Source organism: Trichechus manatus, unplaced genomic scaffold (genome assembly GCF_000243295.1).
Source record: "Trichechus manatus latirostris isolate Lorelei unplaced genomic scaffold, TriManLat1.0 scaffold00028, whole genome shotgun sequence".
NCBI classification, from domain to species: domain Eukaryota; kingdom Metazoa; phylum Chordata; class Mammalia; order Sirenia; family Trichechidae; genus Trichechus; species Trichechus manatus.
Window position 1 is genome coordinate 20379914 of NW_004443964.1, and position 19416 is coordinate 20399329.

Consider the following 19416-nt stretch of genomic DNA (forward strand, 5'->3'; position numbering starts at 1 on the left):
AGGGCTTGCATCGTGCCGTGTACATTGCTGTTGTTGTTAGGTGCCGTCGAGTCAGTTCTGACTCATAGTGCCCCACAGGGTTTCCAAGGAGCAGCTGGTGGATTTGAACTGCTGACCCTTTGGTTAGCAGCCAAGCTCTTAACCATTATGCCACCAGGGCTCCTGCCTTATGCATAGTGAGAAGTTAATAAATGAGTGTTGAATGAATGATGATGATCCCAGTGTAGTTTTCCAGGGTAGCAGATCCCTCCTTCACTGTTACACACTCTTCCTGGCCCTAGAAAAATGCACATTATACCTAGTGTTCAACAGGAAAATAACTACCTACCATTTCAGAGTCTACACCTCTAAGCCCCTAGTGTTGAATGCCATGATAGCAACAATTTTCAAAGAAAAGAGTCTAGAATGAATGGAATGTATGCTTCATTTGCAATATAAGTAGCTGCCAAAGGCTGTCATAACATAGCTCTTTCTTTTCGTTAATCAACTGATCAGCTCTTGACTGGATAATACTGAATTCTCTAGCACAGGAGAGTAGTAAGCCAAAAACCAAGGGAAAACCTTGAAGACCATTAAAAACAACCAGGCGTCTGGATGGTGAAAAGAGAGGATGGGGGCCTCTTGCATGTCCTGAATGCATTTCTGATTTCTCACGCTCAAATGTCTGTAACTTTTTTTTTTTTTTTTTGTAGTTAAATGTTTAAGTTGAATACCAAAGGAAGGATGTTTCAAATAAATCATGCTACAACTAGGCAGACAACTACACTTAAACTCTCCATTAATTTCTACCCTGGAGCAAATTCTTAGTCTACATCTTTGTAATCATCCTCCTGGTGCTGCAAGCAGGCCAGAGGGCAATAAGGAGGGGAATTCATGATGCAGATTGGGTAGGAAGGGAGAAAGTTAATCCCAAATAATTTCAAATAATTACTATAAGCAAAAGCAGAACACTTTGTAATATGAAAAACATTTTAGCACCAATTTATGAAGAAGACACTGAATCATCGGATTTTACACTCAGAGCAGCTCTTAAAGATTATCTAATCGATTTTTTTTTTTTTTTTTTTATCGTTTGGTAGTCTAAATGAGAAAACTGTGGTGAGAGGTGAAGTGATCTGTCCGAGGCTCTATATCCAATGAGGGAACAGAAACTAGAGTTCAGGCCTCATTGACATTTCAACTGTGCTTTGATGTCCACTGTTCTTATTTGTAGGAGCCCTGGTGGCACACTGGTTAAGCACTCAGCGGCTAACCGAAAGGTTGGCAGTTTGAACTCACCAGCCACTCCACAGGAGAAAGATGTGGCAGTCCGCTTCTGTGATTATTAGCCTTGGAAACCTGAAGGGGCAGTTCTGCTCTGTCTTATAGGGTTGCTGTGGGTTGGAACCAACTCAATGGCAGTGAGTTTGGGGGATTCTTATTTGTGTAATTTTTAACTCATATCAGCAATGGCTAATCTCTTAGTTATGAGTTAGGTAGATCTATCACCTAGAAATAATGCCCTCTGAGCTCTTAGGAGAAAAGGTTAAATAAATTCAGAAAATAAAGTTGTACTAACCATGCCACTTAGTGCCAAAAAGCAGGGTTCTGTAGAATTTTCTCATTAGAAACTTAACTAAGAAGATGACCAAATCCAAATTCCCCAACCTTGTATCTAAAGTGAATTTTCCCTACCTCTCTCAGCTTTTAGGTTGATACTCTCTAAATTGACCCCTGTGCTCTAATAAGGTAAATTTTCTTATTTTTCCTAATTTAATTTCGACCTCTATGATTTTTACCCATAGCATTACTCTTTATTGAAATGCTTCCTAGAGTCTTCTACCAGTTTGCAATTATTTCTTACGTTCAAGGTATTTCAAAACTTGTGTTCTCTCGATACTCTGCTCTCATTAACCCTGCACAACTCAGTTTACTCCTTTAGGCCCCACCCTTTCAGAACATGGATTCAGTATGTACAGTAATAACATCTCACTTATCTGGAGGCCAGTTCTCGAAACGATCTCAGCTACAGGCAGTCCCTGAATTACGAACAAGTTTCATTCCTAAATCTGTCTTTAAGTTGAATTTGTACATAAGTCTGAACAGTTAGGTATGTTTTGTATCTAACATTAGTCAAATGTTTGTCTCAGTATATAGTATACCTTTCTATGCATAAAAACATTAAAGAAACACTTCCAGGTACACTAAAACATCTTTAACATATTAATACAGTAATAATAATGTTTTGATGAGTGTCACAAAGTAGTGCCCATATGTTATTACAAACCATTGTTTGTACCTCAGTTTTTAAATATAATAGGCTTGGGGTTGGGGTTGGTTCATATCTACAGGTTGTATGTGAGTTGGATGTTCAGTAACCCGAGGACTGCCTGTATAAGGGAAGAACGTTCCAGGCATAGGGAACAAAAGAGTGTCTTCTGTGTACCAGGCATGCTTAGTACTGCCAGGCATAGATGAATAAAATATGGTTCCTACTCCCAGGGAGTTGACAGGCTAGAAATAAGATTCAGACTTGCAAATAAATGCAGTGATAAAGTTGTACGGCACTACGGTTGGTAGACTTTTTTCTCAAGTGTCTCTTTTTGTATTGAATAATACAAGTTAAGTAAAAATATGAGAAATTAGCCCCATTTCAAGAATGAAGCCAGGATAAGTGATGGAATGAAAAGCACCCGCCTTCCCAGGGAAGCTTCTCTTCACCCTCTGACTCTGAACTGATTCCTCCCTCAGAAGTCGCTGCCTCTGACTGTGGCCTCTCACTCACCCACTGCCATAACTGCTTCTGAGGGGGTGTTTGATCTTTAGCTTCAGGCCTCATCTGGGCCTGACTATAACCCTAGTTAAGCTAAAGCCTTGAGCTCTGTCTTCCCTAATGCTGAGTAAATCTTGACCCTCTGGGAGAATACACTTTTTCTGTGTCATCACTGCTAGTACCCTGTATTGTTGGGAGGAGAAGATTTCTCAGGTTCCCCATTGCTCCCCCACCTGAACTAATGGTATGGATTTGTGACATCCTAGGCAGAGGACAAGGAGCCCTGGTGGTGCCACAGTTAAGCTCTTGGCTGCTAACCAAAAGGTTGGCGGTTCATATCCAACCAGCAGCCCTACAGGAAAAAGACCTGATGATCTGCTCCCATAAAGATTTCAGCCTAGAAAACCCTATGGGGCAGTTCTGCTCTGTCACATGGAGTCGCTATGAGTCGAAATCGACCCAGTGGCACCCAACAACAACAGACAGAGGATGACTTTACAGTTTCCTCTAAAGACCACGCTGATGAAGCTCTCACTTCCTCCATTCTTGCCTCCTCTGACAATGATAGCAAACACTTTCTCTCCTCTTCCCATCTCCCCCCACCACCCCCCACCAGCATTCTTTACCTCATGCTCTACTCTCACAAGTAGGTAGGATTTTTAATCCCATTTTAATGATTGAGGAGAAGACAGGTGCTGAGAAGTTAAATAATTTACCCCAAATCACACAGCTATAAATGATGGAAGCTATACTTTTCCTACTGCCCTAAGCCATCTATACATCAGGGGACTTGCTGCTCCTTCCATTGCTTTCTGCCAGCCCTGGGCTTGCATTAAAAAGGGCAACATATGTGTAAGGTGCTAGTTAAAAGGTGCACCCTCCTTCCTGGGCATGGTTGCTCTTAAAACCAGCCTGTCATTAGTGCAGCAGCTTTCCACAGGCCACAGATGGGCCTCCATGAAGCTGCTGGATCATCTTCTTCATTACAGTTCTTCCTCCTCAAGAACCTGCTTTGGTTTCCCGTTGCTTTTTATATTAAACCTCATTCCTTAGTTTAGCATTCTGAGGTCTTCTTTTTATTTGCTGCCCACTCCCCATCTCTCCGGAAAGGCTCCATTTTCAGCACATAGTGTTCTGGGCTCAGCTGCTTCCACCACCCATCCCCTCTCCAGGGTGTTGCCAGTACCTTCTCCTCGTCGGTGTCTCTATAATACAACAGGAATCTTCCTAGATAACCCCACTCCAATGAAATTTCCCTTAGCTCTGTGTCCCCTCAGCTATCATTAGTTCACATTTGTGGATGTGTCACTTGGTAGTGGTCCCTGAATATTTATTTGCTCTTCCCAGCCAAATTGTGATCACTTCAAAGGCACAAACCAAATCTTGTAATTCCATAAGTATCTGGACAAAGTAAATTCTTGATAATAATCTGATTGACTAATGTCTTTTTTTATCTTCTACCTACCAGGTTCACAAATTCTTAATATCCTGAAATGTTTCTTTCTCGTTTACAAAAAGCTCAAATTCCAATCATCAGAAAATAAACTTTAAGGCTCCCAGTGCACAGCAGTTTTCAGCTACATTTTTAAACTCACTTCTTAATCCATTTCAGGGTTTCCAATTGTTCACAGTTAATTCTTCTTACCAAGAGTGCATTACACTTGCCCAGCATTGAATGATATGGAAAGAATGGCCTTTCTTTGCTGCATAACTGACTTTACTTTTGTTCACAGGTTGAAATCAGCCCTTCCATTTCACTGCAGTGTTATATTGATGGCATTTTTATTTAGGTGGGGAGCTTTCTTTCACGTGAACTTTTGTTACGAATCAGTTTATTGGGGCCAATCAATGGGCAAGACCTATGAAAGGGCGTGGATTATCTGGTTAGCCCTTTGTGTGGCAAGAAGCTTAGATACTGCTTAGTGCTTTGCTCATTCTTCATCGTGTAAAGAAGTGTTTTTTTGAAGGATCAACACCTGACTGAGCCCTGCCTTTTTCATGGTAATGTTTTCACCTGAGTTGCTTCTTTTGTTACTAAGAATTAGTTAACTAATGCTTATTTAACCTTGGAACAATGTTGATCATAATCCGGTGGGCAGATAGTCATTTTATTTAGGCCTTTTCTTTAAAGCTTCAGGAGTAGCAAATCTTAGTAATGCTGGGAGCAGTTTTTCCCCACAAATAAATGATCACTCTACTTTTTTTCTTTCCATCAAGGGGCATGTTTAGGCACTGTGGACTTAAGATTAGTAGCCACACATTAACAAAGTGAATTTCTCCTCTTGGGTTGAGCTCTGCTTTTAGTTTTAAAGCTGGCATCCCCATTTCATGCTACTGGCAGCTTTTCCCCCAAATGTTATCCAATGTGATTTATTACACGAATACATTCAAACCTGGTTTTTCATAATAAAGCTTCCTCATGAGAATTACCACTAATTAATATACAAAATGACCCAGCACAATTTAATTATTTGCTAATGTTTTTCGGTGTTTTCTTAAAGATGCTTTACAAGCCAAGGCCTGAACTTGCTTGGGTCATGACCTCTCTGCAGTGTTTGCAGTCTTGTTAAACAAGAAGAAAAGCAAAACATAAATTAGCGTCTCCATTATAAGTTACTCTGCATTTCCCAATCTTTCAGCACTCTGAAGTGCACAGTCACTGTTAATGTAATAGGAAAATGGCATTGACTTCAAAAGTCCAGTTTTGGGGGATGAGTAAGAAGCTTCTTAGTGTCATTGTTCTAGGGCGAACATTATTCTCCATATAAGAGAGGAGGGAGTTTGACTTATGGCCTATGCGACATTAAAAAACTAAGCAAAAAGAGAAGCAACAGTTCCCTTTAATTGTAATGAGGATGTACCAGCCTGTGTGGCCTTTGGTGTCTATTAGCCTTCAGGGCTCTGCTCCAGAATTTAGTGTTGAAAAATACTTTGAGTGTGAAAGCACCCCTTTTCTGTTATATAGAAGTTTATGTTTCCTTTACATGCTTTTAATTACCTCAACACCCCATGGTGTTTTTTTGTTTGTTTCTTTTTTGTTTTGTTTTTTGCGTTTGGGCTTAGAATGTGTTTCTGCTCCTTCAGGTTTGGAATGGCCTTCCTCTTCATCTCTCTAGTCGACCTACTTTCCTTAACACTTAGTTCAGGCAGTATCTCCCCCAGAGAAAGCTTTCTCTGCCACATGTTTCTTCCCTTCACCGTGACATTCTGTGCATAGTACCTCACCTTTCCATACTGTAGTGTAATGGTCTCTTTTATATCTCTCTCTATATCCTATATCTCTATACAAGGTCTGTTCCATATGCATCTAGGAGCTTGGTAAATGTTGATATGTGTTTGATTTTTAGCTAGTTGCTTCTTTAATGATTACTTTTTAATCTGTATACTTTATGGGTATACTTCTATCTGGTAGTCTTTGCAGTCATCCGATATGTCAATGGCTAATTGTACCAGAGTCTCAGTTTTGTTTCTTTGATATACCTTTGATTATGTTGGTGCATTGTCCATTGCTGGCATGGTAGATGGCCAGAAACAATGAGTAAGATTTAAGGCCTTATGGACAGTAGTTGTGTAACGTTTACACAACCAAAGTGGAATTCTTCTGGCTTCTGATAATTTCTTAAAATCTTTTGCCACTAGCACATTTATTTTAATGCCCCACTTTTCTAAGATTCGTGAATAGGTTTAATGATTGTATAATATTAAAGGCTTATCTGTGGGATAAGTGTATATCATAAATCTAGTTACATCCATTTCAAATTCATTCCTCTTCCGTTTCCCAAGTAAACATATTTTAAATGTGTTTCTCTTCATGAAGGAATACAGTATAGGATTTTGAATTCTGGATCTGGTTTCCAGTTCTATCACCATCATTTATTAGTTTTTTGACCTTGAACAAATTACTTATCTCTGTGAGACTCAGTGGAGTCCCTGAGTGGTGCAAACAGTTAATGTGTTTGGTTGCTAGCCAAAAGGTTGGAGGTTTAAGTCCACCCGGAGGTGCCTTATAAGAAAGACCTGGTGATCTGCTTCCAAAAAATTAGCCACTGAAAACTCAATGGAGTGCAGTTCTACTCTGAAACTCATGGGGTCACTATGAGTTGCAGTCAACTCATCAGCATCCGGTTTACTGGTGAGACTCAGTATCTTTATTAGTAGAATGGAGATAATACTAGTACCTAACTCTCAGGTTTATAATGAAGATCAAATAAGAGATTGATCTGGAGAGGTGCCATACTGCAAATAGAACAAGTGCAAGTCTATATACTACAATAAAACCTGTGAAAGCTGGAAAATTATGTAAGGTAGAAACCTGTCAGAGGTGGAAAGCTTACAAGACCCAGAAAAACAAGGCAGTCCCCTTTGACTTCCTGCTGTCACAAGTTTCACTATAAATGGTGAGATACCCAGATCCCTCCCCCACTTGCATCCCAGTGTGCTGGCAGCTAGGCTTTGTAGCCCTCTAAAAGGAGATTGGAGAATTCTTCTCTGGGGAAAAATCTAAATATACTGAAGTTTGAGGAACCTCCAGTAATCAGCCGCGTCTCACCTGATCATCCTATAGTGATGCTGTCAGACACAGAGCTTCCAATCATTAGCTTAATTCTTAAATATGAATAGTCCATCCAAAGATAACCAGACACTTGAGGAACACCTCCAATAAACAAATAGGAAAGAGGAAACAGAGACAAAACAGGAAGCAGAAGAAAATGCCTTTTTTTTTAATCTATAATATTCCAAGAGATCTAAAATAAGATATTATACCCATGAAATATAATACAATGCAATAAAAAAGGAACATTTAGAGAACAAGAAAGAACTCTTAGAAATAAAAAATATTATAGAAAGAAATTTAATGTAAAGATTGGAGATAATGTTGATGCTAACCCAAAAAGTATTAGGAAGAGAAAGAGATAAAACACAGGAGCAAGAAAGAAAGAAAATTAGAAGATTAATCTAGAGGACCAGTATCCAACTAAGGGAGGGTCCAGAAAGAAAACAGAGAAAATGAGTGGAAGGAAATCTCAAAGAAATAGTCCAAGATATTTCCTAGAATTCAGTGATTGGAGTTTACAGATTAGAAAGGACCGAACTAGTACCCAGCAAAATGAATGAAGAAAGACCCATCTCAGGGTACATCATTTTGAAATTACAGAACATAGGAGGGAAGAAATCCTAAAAGCTTCCAAAGATTAAAAACAAACAGACAAACAGATAAGAAACAAAAGGTCAGAAATCAGAATGGCATTGTACTAACCAGCAACACTGGAAATTAAAAGACAGTAGAGCAATGCCTTCAAAACGCTGAGGGAAAAATTATTTCTAACCTTGTTCTCTATACCTAGCCAAACTATCAAGTATAAGATAGAGGGTACAATATTAAGGGTAGAATAAAGGCATTTCCAGACATTCAAGGTCTTTAAATTTTCACCTCCCACACAACCTTTCTCAGGAAGCTTTTGGAGGATATGCGCCATGGAAAAGAGAGAAAAGGGGTCAAATAGAAGCAAGAGGGAAGTTATAGAATTAAAGTTATACAGCAGACCTAGAGAGCAATCAGTTCAGACTGAATACTGAGGATGAGGGCTTCAGGAAGGGAATGTCTTCATGGAAAAAAAAAAAAAAAAACACAAAAATTTAAAAATTACCTAATGTGCTTGAATGTATTAAAAGGAGATTCGTGGTTGTGTTCTTTGGGAGATGAACTTGGGATAGGTACTTAGTAAACTAAGCAAAGGAAAAGGGGAAGGGGCAATTACTAACTCCAGTAAAATCAAAATGTGGCCCAAGAAAGGAAATGTAATAGTACACTGCATTGTTGTTTGTTGTTAGGTGTCATCCAGTTGGTTCTGACTCATAGCGACCCCATGTACAACAGAATAAAACACTGCCAGTCCTGCGCCATCCTCACAATCATTGCAATGTTTGAGCCTGCTGTTGCAGCCACTGTGTCAATCCATCTCGTTGAGGGTCTTCCTCTTTTTCATTGACCCTCTACTTTACCAAGCATGATGTCCTTGCTTCCAAGGACCATTCTGGCTGTACTTCTTCCAAGAGAGATTTGTTCACTCTTCTGGCAGTCTGTGGTATATTCAGTATTCTTTGCCAACACCATAATTCAAAGGCATCAATTCTTCATTGGTCTTCCTTATTCATTGTTCAGTTTTCGCAGGCATATGAAGTGATTGAAAACACCATGGCTTGGGTCAGGTTCACCTGAGTCCTTAAAGTGACATCTTTGCTTTTTAACACTTGAAAGGGGTCTTTTGCAGCAGATTTGCCCAATGCAATGCGTCGTTTGATTCCTTAACTGCTGCTTCCATAGTGTTGATTGTGATCCAAGTTTAAAAAAAAAACAAAAAAATTAGCCAGTGAAAACCTTATGAATAGCAGCAGACACTGCATTGCCTAGCATATCATAATAAATACTGACTGTAGATTTAACCAAAAATTGTTATTGGAAGAATGAGGAAAGGAGCATAAGCAAGATTAATAATAAGTTCCCATCTTCCATAACAAGAAGTCAATAAATATTTAAAACTTAGAACAAAATTTAAATAATAACTTTGTTATTTAAAGATTTGGAAATAAATATAAGTCAAGAGAGTTGAAAATAGAAAGAGAGAATAAGGAATGATGACATAACCGTGATAAAGTTTTTCAACATTTTTTGTGTATTTTGGAGTTAAAAATAAAAATGAAATTTAAAAATATTAAATGAGACAATATGTCTTTCACCAACACACTGTGTTTTTCACAGTTAAGTGCTGCATAAATGTAGACTATTATTATTACCTACTTCTTCTAAAAAGCATAATGAAACCTTGCTAAGTGGGTGATACAAAGACTTTCCATTAATTCATTACATTTTTTTCCATTCCCACCATACATATACCATATTAGCTGTGAGAAATGAATTAGAAACATATACTTCACCATCTTTCTATTTGGCTTTTGTATCTCCCTGATGTACTAATCCATTGTTTTATTGACAGGAATGAGAAGAAAGAACTGGTCAAATGTTGCCACTTTGATCATGTTGTTGGTACTTTATTTTAGATTTTCATGAGGAAAATTTTCAATTTTTTTTCTTTTCTTTTGCTTAGTCATTGGCATATCTGCAATTAAATAGATGGAGTTTGTACATTTATTCAGGCTTATTCTAGTTTCCTAAGTAGCAATTCTAGTTTCTGGGCATTTTTTAACCCATATTTTCTCCAACGGTCAGGGCCGCAAGCTTCTTATCATTGGGACCACTAGCCGCAAAGATGTCCTTCAGGAGATGGAAATGCTTAACGCTTTCAGCACCACCATCCACGTGCCCAACATTGCCACAGGAGAGCAGCTGTTGGAATCTCTGGAGGTGAATGAACTGTACACTGTTTCTGTGAAAGGAGTTGATAAGGCTGGAAATAAGGCTAAGGGTTGCCACAAACTTTGCACCTGGTGTTTGGTTTCTAGATTAACCTAGAACATGGAACCTGGGATGTTACCTCCAATCACCTTCGGGAGTGAGAGGGAAAAGAGATGAACTAAGTGACAGTGAATTAATGCCCCATTCCTGGGTGTAGATAGCATAAACTGCCAGGAATTAATTGCTCTGATACCCAGCATAAGTAACGCATATAGATTACGTAGACTAGAAACTTAGATTGTGGGAGGGATATAAGTTACTCACTATATGGAGAAAACAGCTATTTATAGTGGCGTTTAGCACATTTCCTTGCATTTAGTGAATTTGAACCATGATTAAAACCTTAGAAACTTCAGAAAATCTATAGAAGTAAAAGAACTCCTTTGTAAACAATTTTGTAATATAGAAATGTTTTCTTAAAATTTTTGAGGATGTCAAAATTTTAATTTTTCTAAAGCTATCTCCTACACTAAACTTTTGATTGATATCAGTGTACTCAAATGACTTGGTGAGACCCACTGGAAATATCAAGTGAGTTGTTTAGCAGAAGTAGGGTCAGTAAGGATTCTTAAAATCCTTAAGACCCATAGGATTAGTGTCTACTCCCAGCAAAATAGAAATTATCTATATGATAGATATCTCCAGTTTATCTGTTGGAGCAGCTTTTGTGCAGGGGATGGGTAAGGGAATTAAATTTAGTTTGCTTTGACACATACAGATTGTTCCTAGAAAGGAATGTAAAAAATTTTACCTGATATTTATTATGGATTGGAGCTGTTTTTTTTTTGCTAGCAAATGCACCTTTAAGTTATAATGGAGGTCCATAGGAAAACAGAGTTTAGGATACCAGTTTTCACATTCATGGTGGGGTGAAGGAAGGTCAGGTTCATTTTAAAATATAAGAGAACCTTATAAGCTTAAACCGGTCAAGTAGTTCTCATCTCTGTTCTTTTATGATTGAGAGAATTAACTACTGTTGTTGATGCTCTTACTGTAAAAGTGCTTTCATTATTATTTATTGTTTTTGTAGCTTTTGGGTAACTTCAAGGACAAGGAACGCACCATAATTGCACAGCAAGTTAAAGGGAAAAAGGTCTGGATAGGAATCAAGAAGTTACTGATGTTGATCGAGATGTCCCTACAGGTAAGATGCTTCCTTCTTCATGTGATTCAGACATGGAAAGGAGCTTCATGATACACCAAGAGGCTTTATTATTTCCTTTTGCTAAGGCTTTGATTAATTTAAATATAATTCCCTTATATTATTCCCAAACTCAGATTGGTATTAGTAGCCTGCTTCTGAGATCAAACAATAACACTGGTACTTTTCTTTCCCATTCCTTAAAATTCAAAGATAGAAGAAAAGATTATAAAGTTGCTTTTCTTTTTAATTTAGGGGGTCACTAGATCTTAAACTTAGAAAGGACTTCAAAGAACAATTGTTCTGCTGTCCCTTCGTTTTAGAGATGAATGCACCAAGTGTCCCACAGATGGTCATTGTCCAAGGTCACATAGCAATTAGCAATGGAGCAGGGACGTTATTGTACCTCAGAGGTCAGTAAACTACTACGTATATACCAAAAGGGGCCTGGGGCAGGTTAAGCAAGGTGTACAGACTAGACTTCAGCTCTGTATATTTTCCCCTGACTAGGCTTCTAGAAATATCATGCAACTACTGTAGAATTGAAGCATTCAGGATCACATAGACAACTGAGCCCCAGGCTGCTGCCTGGGCAAAGACAGATGAAACTTCTCTGGTACTATCTCACATCTACTGGCAACTTACATTTCCTCTTCTTGGAACTCCACTCCTCATGTGCCCATCCTGTGTCTTCTTGTCTTTATCTGACATGCTACTTAGATAATAAATATATCTCTACCAGGTTCTTTGAGGTCAGGGACCTTGGCATTCACTCACTATTGAATCCACGGCCCCTGGAACAGAGCTGGACACATAGTACAGTGCTCAGTAAACTTCTGTTGAATGAATGAGTGAACCCATCCCAGGTCCAGGGTGGAGAACTGACTGCATTCGGAACATGAGTATTGCTGATCTGTCCTGCTCTTCAGTCAGTGTGAGCACCAGGTGGCCAAGGGGAAGTCAAGTTTCACAGTTACACCTGAAATCGGGAACATGAAGTGAATGCTTTTTAATCTTCTCTGGTAAATGTATCTTATAATAAAATTTTGGGGGCTTTCAGAAACCTAAAGTTCACTTAGGTTCACATTCATGGTTGTACCTGTTGAGTGTAGGAGGGTCAGGATGGATTTTAAAATACGAGAGAAGGCTGTAAACTTAAACCAGTCAGGTAGTTCACATCTCTGTGCTTTTAAGGGTAAGTATGAAAATTAACATTGTTGATGCTCTTACTGTAAAAGTGCCTTCATTATTATTTATTGTTTTTGTAGCTTTTGGACTGTTTTTAAACTAATTTATTTATTTAATGGAGCCCTGGTGGTGCAGTTGTTAAGAGCTCGGCTGCTAACCAAAAGGTCGGCAGTTCAAATCCACCAGCTGCTCCTTGGAAACTATGGGGCAGTTCTGCTCTGTCCTGTAGGGTCGCTGTGAGCTGTAAATTAAAGTTACAGACTAATGACTTTGCTTAGGATTATTCCTGGTAAAGGTACACATACAGATGGATTGGCTCTTCCCTTGAGAGAAGATAAATCTGTCAAATAGTCAGCTCTACTCTTCATTTTTTTAGTTTCAGCAATATTTTTTTTTTCAATAATTGCATAAAGAAACTATGCGGGGGTTTTTTTCTCCCCATCCGCCATCTCTTCCTCATCCTTTGATGCCTGCAGGTCAGTGATCAAGCTAATGCCTCTTATGTATGTGGGGTAGAAAGTGAGAGTGTGGCACTTGGGCCTAATCTGCAACGACTGACATTTCATAGGCCTGTGAGTTTGAACCCCTTCATGTCAGATGGATTTCGTGCAGCTGCGTGAATTCTCTTTAGATCTGCCTCAGAGAGACTGAGCCTGAGTGAAGAGGCATGTAGTTTAGCAGAATATAAGTCATGTTACCTCTCTGTTCACTATACACGATTCTGTTAAAACTTGCACAGTGCTGTGGATCTGCTCTGACTGGATGTCACCTGAGGGAATAAAGTCATTTATCTAGATTACTTTTTTCCTCCCTTTCTCTTGACTTTTAATTCCATAGCTACAGGCAAGTCAGTAAGTCGTTGCTCACACATATTAAATATATTTAATGGGCAGAGACCTGCAAGTACTGACTACAACTGCGCTGCAGCCAGCTCCATTTTTTTTAAAGAACTTGACAATTGATTCATATGTAATTCTATTCCCAAAGTGGAAAAATGTTTCTTTTGTTAGCTATTCACACTTTTTCTTAGTTCTTTGTAGTCTGACCTCTTAACTTTGATACATTTGAAACTTCTGTTCAATGTTCTTCTGAGATAGAAGAGAAGAATCATCTTAAAAAAAAAAAAAAAGGTTGGAGGGGATAATCTGATGCCTGTTCCCCACAGCTGCATGAGCATCTGAGCACCGTTCCTGGAGGGCAGGGAGTTCCCTCTTGGGAAACAGACTCCTGCCCTGGAACATTTTTGAAAAGTTAGGTGTGTTTCTTACAATAAAAATTCATCTCAAGGAATTAAAAGATGTTTTTAATGATCGTTTTCTAGATAACTTCACATTTCTGGTGGACCAATGAGAATAAAATGGATTTGGACAAATTAGTGTAACTTTGAATAGAAAATGAAAACCGATAGATAATTAATAATAACAACCTGAACCTAGCCCCTGAGTCAGCACCCGCCTCCCCCCCCAATCTTTTCTTAGACTCATGGCACTGCTGTTGGGGACTGGAGGGGACCCAGGTTACCCACAGATCAGGTCAGGGTTGTCAGCCCCGCTCTTTGGGGTTTTTGTTTTGGCACAATTTTTTTCATTACTTGCAAAGAAGAAACTATGCAAGAGAGACTGAAGCTCAGACAAGCAAAATTGTTGACCATAATAAGTTATCTTCTAGCCATTTGACCAACCTCAAATTTGGTTTCTTCAAGTTTAGTCTCACTTTTACACCTTAGATGAGTCCTGTGTCTTTGAACTCCCACAAAGGCCCCCGGGCTGGGCTCACTGATGCCTCATAGGCGTGCTGTGCCTCCTCACCCCAGAGCTAGCTAGCGGAGTATGCGGCTGAAATGCCTGGGAATGGCCAGCTGGGTCATGTACACCCAGCGCAGAGTGATTCTATGCTAGGAAATCCTATTTACTTCTCTTGAGTGATGCAGTCTACTTTGGTGTGTATTAGAATACTGGTCCAGGAGCAGGTAACACATTTCTGTGAGTCAGCAAAGTACCAATAGAAGTATAAAGTATGAAACTGAGCACTTCCTTGGCATGAAGTAAGCTTCCCTGTGCATAGTTATTTGGAGGCACCATTAACCTGTCTTCTTTACTTCTTCTGATGTATTTACCATTAACCTGTCTTCTTTACTTCTTCTGATGTATTTAGATGGATCCTGAATACCGTGTGAGAAAATTCTTGGCCCTCTTAAGAGAAGAAGGAGCGTAAGTAGAAATCCCAATGCTTACCTTTTCTAAGTGTTGTTATACACACACGTATTTGAATGAGCAGCCCTTCTTAGACAACTTTGTTTCCATTTATTAGAATTCTTCACTGTGTTGTAGCTCTGAGAGACCAAGCAAGGAAGTTGGTTGTACTGTTGAGGTTTGCTCTCCCTGTCCTGCTTCGCAAAACTTCCATTGTCACAAGGCAGGAAAAAACTCGATGGTACATATTCATTGGAACCTGCTTTTTACCTGCATGGAGTTGTGACATTTTCTTTCGTGAAATGCTCGTTGGATAGCAAATGGATAGTAAAAATGTAGAAAAACTGTTAAGGAGCTTTTAGTGATTTTGTGAGGAATGGCTTTTTGCAGACCCACATCTGTTTTTTTTGTGTGTTTTGGGTGTTCCCTTTGCAGTAGCCCTCTTGACTTTTGCAACACACCGTGACCAAGAGAAGTGACCAAGGTGAAGATGGGCTGAGATCTTCACTCGTCTTAATCAAGATACCGGACTAAGTGAAATGTTCTCTACCTGCAACAGCGTCCACGCTTTCTCTGCATGTTTAGTGCAATAAAATTCCCTTCCTTATGCTTATTGAGGTATTCTAGTGTTTTGTGGAAGGTGCAGATTTGCTTTAGAATGCTGTGCTTACCTCTGTGTGCAGACTGATTCCTTCTTACTCAGGGTTTAAGTGGGAGAGGCATACTGTACTTGTGAACACTACACATTTTAAGCTCCCCACCGCCACCACCACCACCTGGAAATTCTCTATAAATATAATGAATGTTGCAAGACAACACATGGCCTATTCGAATGAAGGCTTTTTACCTGCAAACCAGGAACAGTGAATAGAGCTGTGGGTTAAATGGATTATCTGGCAGCTTCCCTGTGCTGACATTAAAGGTTATTGGGTATTTGGTTAAAGGTTCTCCCAGAAAACTGGTTATCTTTGCCTGAAGAAACAGGGTTTGGGATTTCTAAGATACTGTTCTTAACCATTTTCAGAGATGTTTCCAAGTTGCCATCGGAGATCTTTCTTCACAGAAAGTCAGATTACCGTGTTGGCTGTGACATCCCCTTAATGTAACAGTGTGCGCTGTGGGAAGAGATATGCTAATCATTACCACTTGGGAGATGCTGTTAAAAATTTATGGAAGATAATGTATGGAAAAAATATACATCCCTAAACAGGAAGGCGTTATTAAAATAATTTACAAACCTCTTGGCATTAATTAGTATCCAACTTCTAAATGGGTCATTTCCTTAGTAGGATATTAAGGACTTAGTAGTATCACCACTTTTTTTTCTTAGTTTAATGACTTAGTTGGAACTTATCCTCTCTTTAAGTTATCTTTACCATGCAGTATCTAAATAGAACACTATTCTCCAGAAAAACAAGCCCCTTTCCAGCCTTCTCCCCTCAGCCCTTTAACATCCATTCCGAACATTTAACACATTTCCTTTACCCTCTACGTGCCTCTGCCAAAGGAAAGGAGTGCTCATCGGGTCCTTTTGAGGGTGATTTGTCTTAGAACTCAGTTAGAAGGAATTTATTTAGGTTATCATATTTGGTGATGAGACTTACAGAGCATGCCACTCTCTCCCCATTGCTGCTTAAAATGCAAGGACAGACAAGCGGGAACCACCTGAAGGTGCTTAACATCAGTAAGGCTTGTTGCCACAGTGGCACTTGATGTGGCTCTGTCATTTGTCCCCGTGGCAGAAGGCAGATCATTTCCAAATCTTGCTGTCTGTATGCTTTTGGTAGAGACTTATATGTCATACCTACTTTGTTTTGGGTTTTCACTCCTAGCTTATTTTGTGGCTTTTTAAAAAGTGGACTGTGTTGCGAAGTCCTGTGACTCTTGGTGGCCAGCATCCCAGATTCCCTAATCTGTTCTCACCTCTTTCCTCTTCCCACAAAAGTAGCACACGTTGTATTAACTTATGTCTCTTGTTAAATAAGGGTGATGTTTTTGTGTTTTGTCCAAAACAATATTGAAAAATATAAATATTATATTGTTTAATGCAAATGAAGGAATGCAATAAACAGTGCATATACTTGGAAATGTTCTGGAGACCATTATTTTGTACAAACAACAGGTTATAACTGGTACGAATGTGGGAGGAAGCAGGAGATCAGAAGGGAGGCCCTTGTTTTGTTCTAAGTAGCATAAGGAGTTGGATGATTTTTACTTAAAACATCCGATTTTAGTTATTTAAAACGAAAAGCATATCAGTAGCATATGTAAAAAAGTTAACGCATGAGGATTTTTATACTTACACTTGTAACTTATTTTACTTATTAAAAAACTGAGGTAGCAAAGCCATAAACGAGGTCAGTAGTAAACCAGAAAGGGAAACGGTTTCTCAATTAGAATCTCTCCTTTGTGTGAAATGTACGGACTGAGGAACACCAACACACTCGGTGAGATTTCTTCCCAAGGTTAGTTTGGATATCAAAGATTTTGCATTTTTCTGAACTATCAGATCTTTCAGCTAAACCCTGATCCTTCGAGTTGGCTCAGGCCTTCTCTGATAGCAGGATTGGGCCCCCAGGAGCTTTCGCTGCCCTCCAAGTAGGAGGACCTGAAGGCTCCCTCGTCCCTGTGTAGCCTTGAGAAGCTGAGTTCTGGAGGCAGCCCAAGACCTTTCGAAGCTGATGCTGGGCAGCAGAGCATGCGAGGCTACAGCATGGACTGGGATGAAGCAAAGGAGACTCTAGCCACGCTGCTTCCCTAGCCGTTGCCGTAGAGTTCTTTGTCTATGGATGAACGATTAACAGGCTACTTTTTGTCAGAAGATGTATCTAAAACCTCAGAAGAGGAGGTTATTTTATCTTTACTAAATCTGTACTTCTTCACTGAGACACTGGCTTTTTTAATGTAACACAGAAAAATTATACAGTTGTGGTTAAAATCTGAACTTTAAGGCTTTTTTCATGTCTAGAAACTACAGTGAACAGCAACAAGTTTCAGCAACAAGTCACAAAATCATGGCATAGACTCCAGTGCCTATAATAATGATCAACCCATGGTAAACAGACTGGTGGAAGCACTGAGTCAGCGACAAACAGCCACCTCAACCGGAACACAGAAGGTCAAAGCAGTACTTCATTCTCCTTGCCTTGCAACTTGGTCCATAAGCCTCTTCAAAGAAGTGACGGGGAAAGGTGTGTGTGAGAGTTCAAAAAAGCATGTAAATTTCAGGAGTTATTGCAAAATGACCAAGTTTCTCATCAGCTGACAAGCAGTGCTGAGCTTGGATCCTGGAGATGAGCCGGTTGAGGGTGTGTACATATAGACACCATGACATTAAAGTGCAGGAGAGATCGTGTGCGATCGACAAGAGTCCCAAGTCGGTGAAGACAGAATTTGCGAGGAGGATTATGTTGGAAGTACACAGTCTCCACACAACTAACCTTGTGTCACAATTTTGGGAGTGTAAGATAATGGTAAGATCATTTTTTGCCTCCCAGAATGTTCTCTGTTACTCCGGAAGAAACAAGACAGCGTAACAGCCATAGTTTTGCCAAATTCTTTTGTGCGTCTCGATCAGCCATGTACCTTAGTACATGCCCACATACCTAGGGCTGGCAGGGGAAATATCCTCAGATACACCTAGAACAACTGTGCCAGCGTGTCTTCACTTGCTTTTCTCTGCTTTTTCCTTACCTGCTTTCCTTCTGCCTTTCCTTGTAGCTCATCCCCTCATCCTTGAACTCTCCCACATACTTTTCTTCTCTCTTCCTTCTTCACAAAATGGTATTGCACTGAACCATTACATTTTGGTTTTTTTTTTTTTTTAATCTTTTTTTAACTTCCTCTTGTTTTCAGGTATTTATGAGTATTTATGCTTCTGGAGAAACTAAATGTTCAGGCACTCTATAAAATGTACTCTCTTTAATCATAGAATATGATTAATCATAGAAATGATTATAAATGGCCTTGGTAACTATGAATAAGGACTATTTAAATATTTAGCAATCTCATAGGTGAGAAAAGAAAAAACAAACAAACAAAAAAATCAAACCCACTGCCATTGAGTTGATTCTGACTCACAGGGACCCAGTAGGATAGAGTAGAACTGCCCGGGAGGGTTTCCAAGGCTATAAATCTTTACAGAAGCAGACTGCCACATCTTTCTCCCGTGGAGCAGCTAGTGGGTTCAAACTGCCAACCTTTCAGTTAGCAGCTGAGCGCTTAAAACACTGTGCCACCAGGGCTCCTCAAAAAAGAAAGAAGGACCCAGAATGCTGGGATAGATGAGTATTAGTTTTATGTAACAGTAAAAATGAATGACCAGTATTGTATGGTGTGGAATAGGTGTGTCTAATTTTACATGTCCAGTTCCTTGCACAAATGAATGTAATAGTTTTTGTGGTGTAAGCTTCCCAGGAGTTAAACAGAGACATGTCATGAGCAAAATAAAATCCATGAATTCTAGTGGCCATTCTTAATCTAAGGTTAGAGGTCCAAATGGAGCACAAGACAGCCCATCTACTCTGCACAAGACAGACTGCTTTATTGTTCTGTTCTCAATTTGTCCCTAAGAGAGGGAGATCAGGGGAAACAAAAGGAAAACATTTTAGCTCTTAGACAATGTACAAAGCAAACTGCAGGTGCCATTTTATGGGTAGATCTAAAGACTAAAGGCTTGACTGTTGTCATAAAACTGAATTACAGCATCTCATTGCTGAGAAGGCATAAC

The 19416-nt window shown here is 39.4% G+C and overlaps 1 protein-coding gene across 2 annotated transcripts in view; it reads left to right on the plus strand.

Moving 5' to 3' along the window:
• Window positions 1-16835, plus strand: part of NSF (N-ethylmaleimide sensitive factor, vesicle fusing ATPase) — a 170171-nt gene extending 153336 nt beyond the window's left edge. The window contains exons 18-21 of one of the 2 annotated variants that reach the window (XM_004374265.1): window positions 9981-10115; window positions 11197-11310; window positions 14650-14705; window positions 15123-16771. In XM_004374265.1, the coding sequence (XP_004374322.1) occupies window positions 9981-10115; window positions 11197-11310; window positions 14650-14705; window positions 15123-15153 (336 nt within the window). In that variant the 3' untranslated portion in view covers window positions 15154-16771. Of the gene's footprint in view, window positions 1-9980; window positions 10116-11196; window positions 11311-14649; window positions 14706-14805 lie in introns of both variants that reach the window. The other variant, XM_023729398.1, reaches the window with a different exon arrangement.
• The last annotated feature ends 2581 nt before the right edge of the window (window positions 16836-19416 follow it).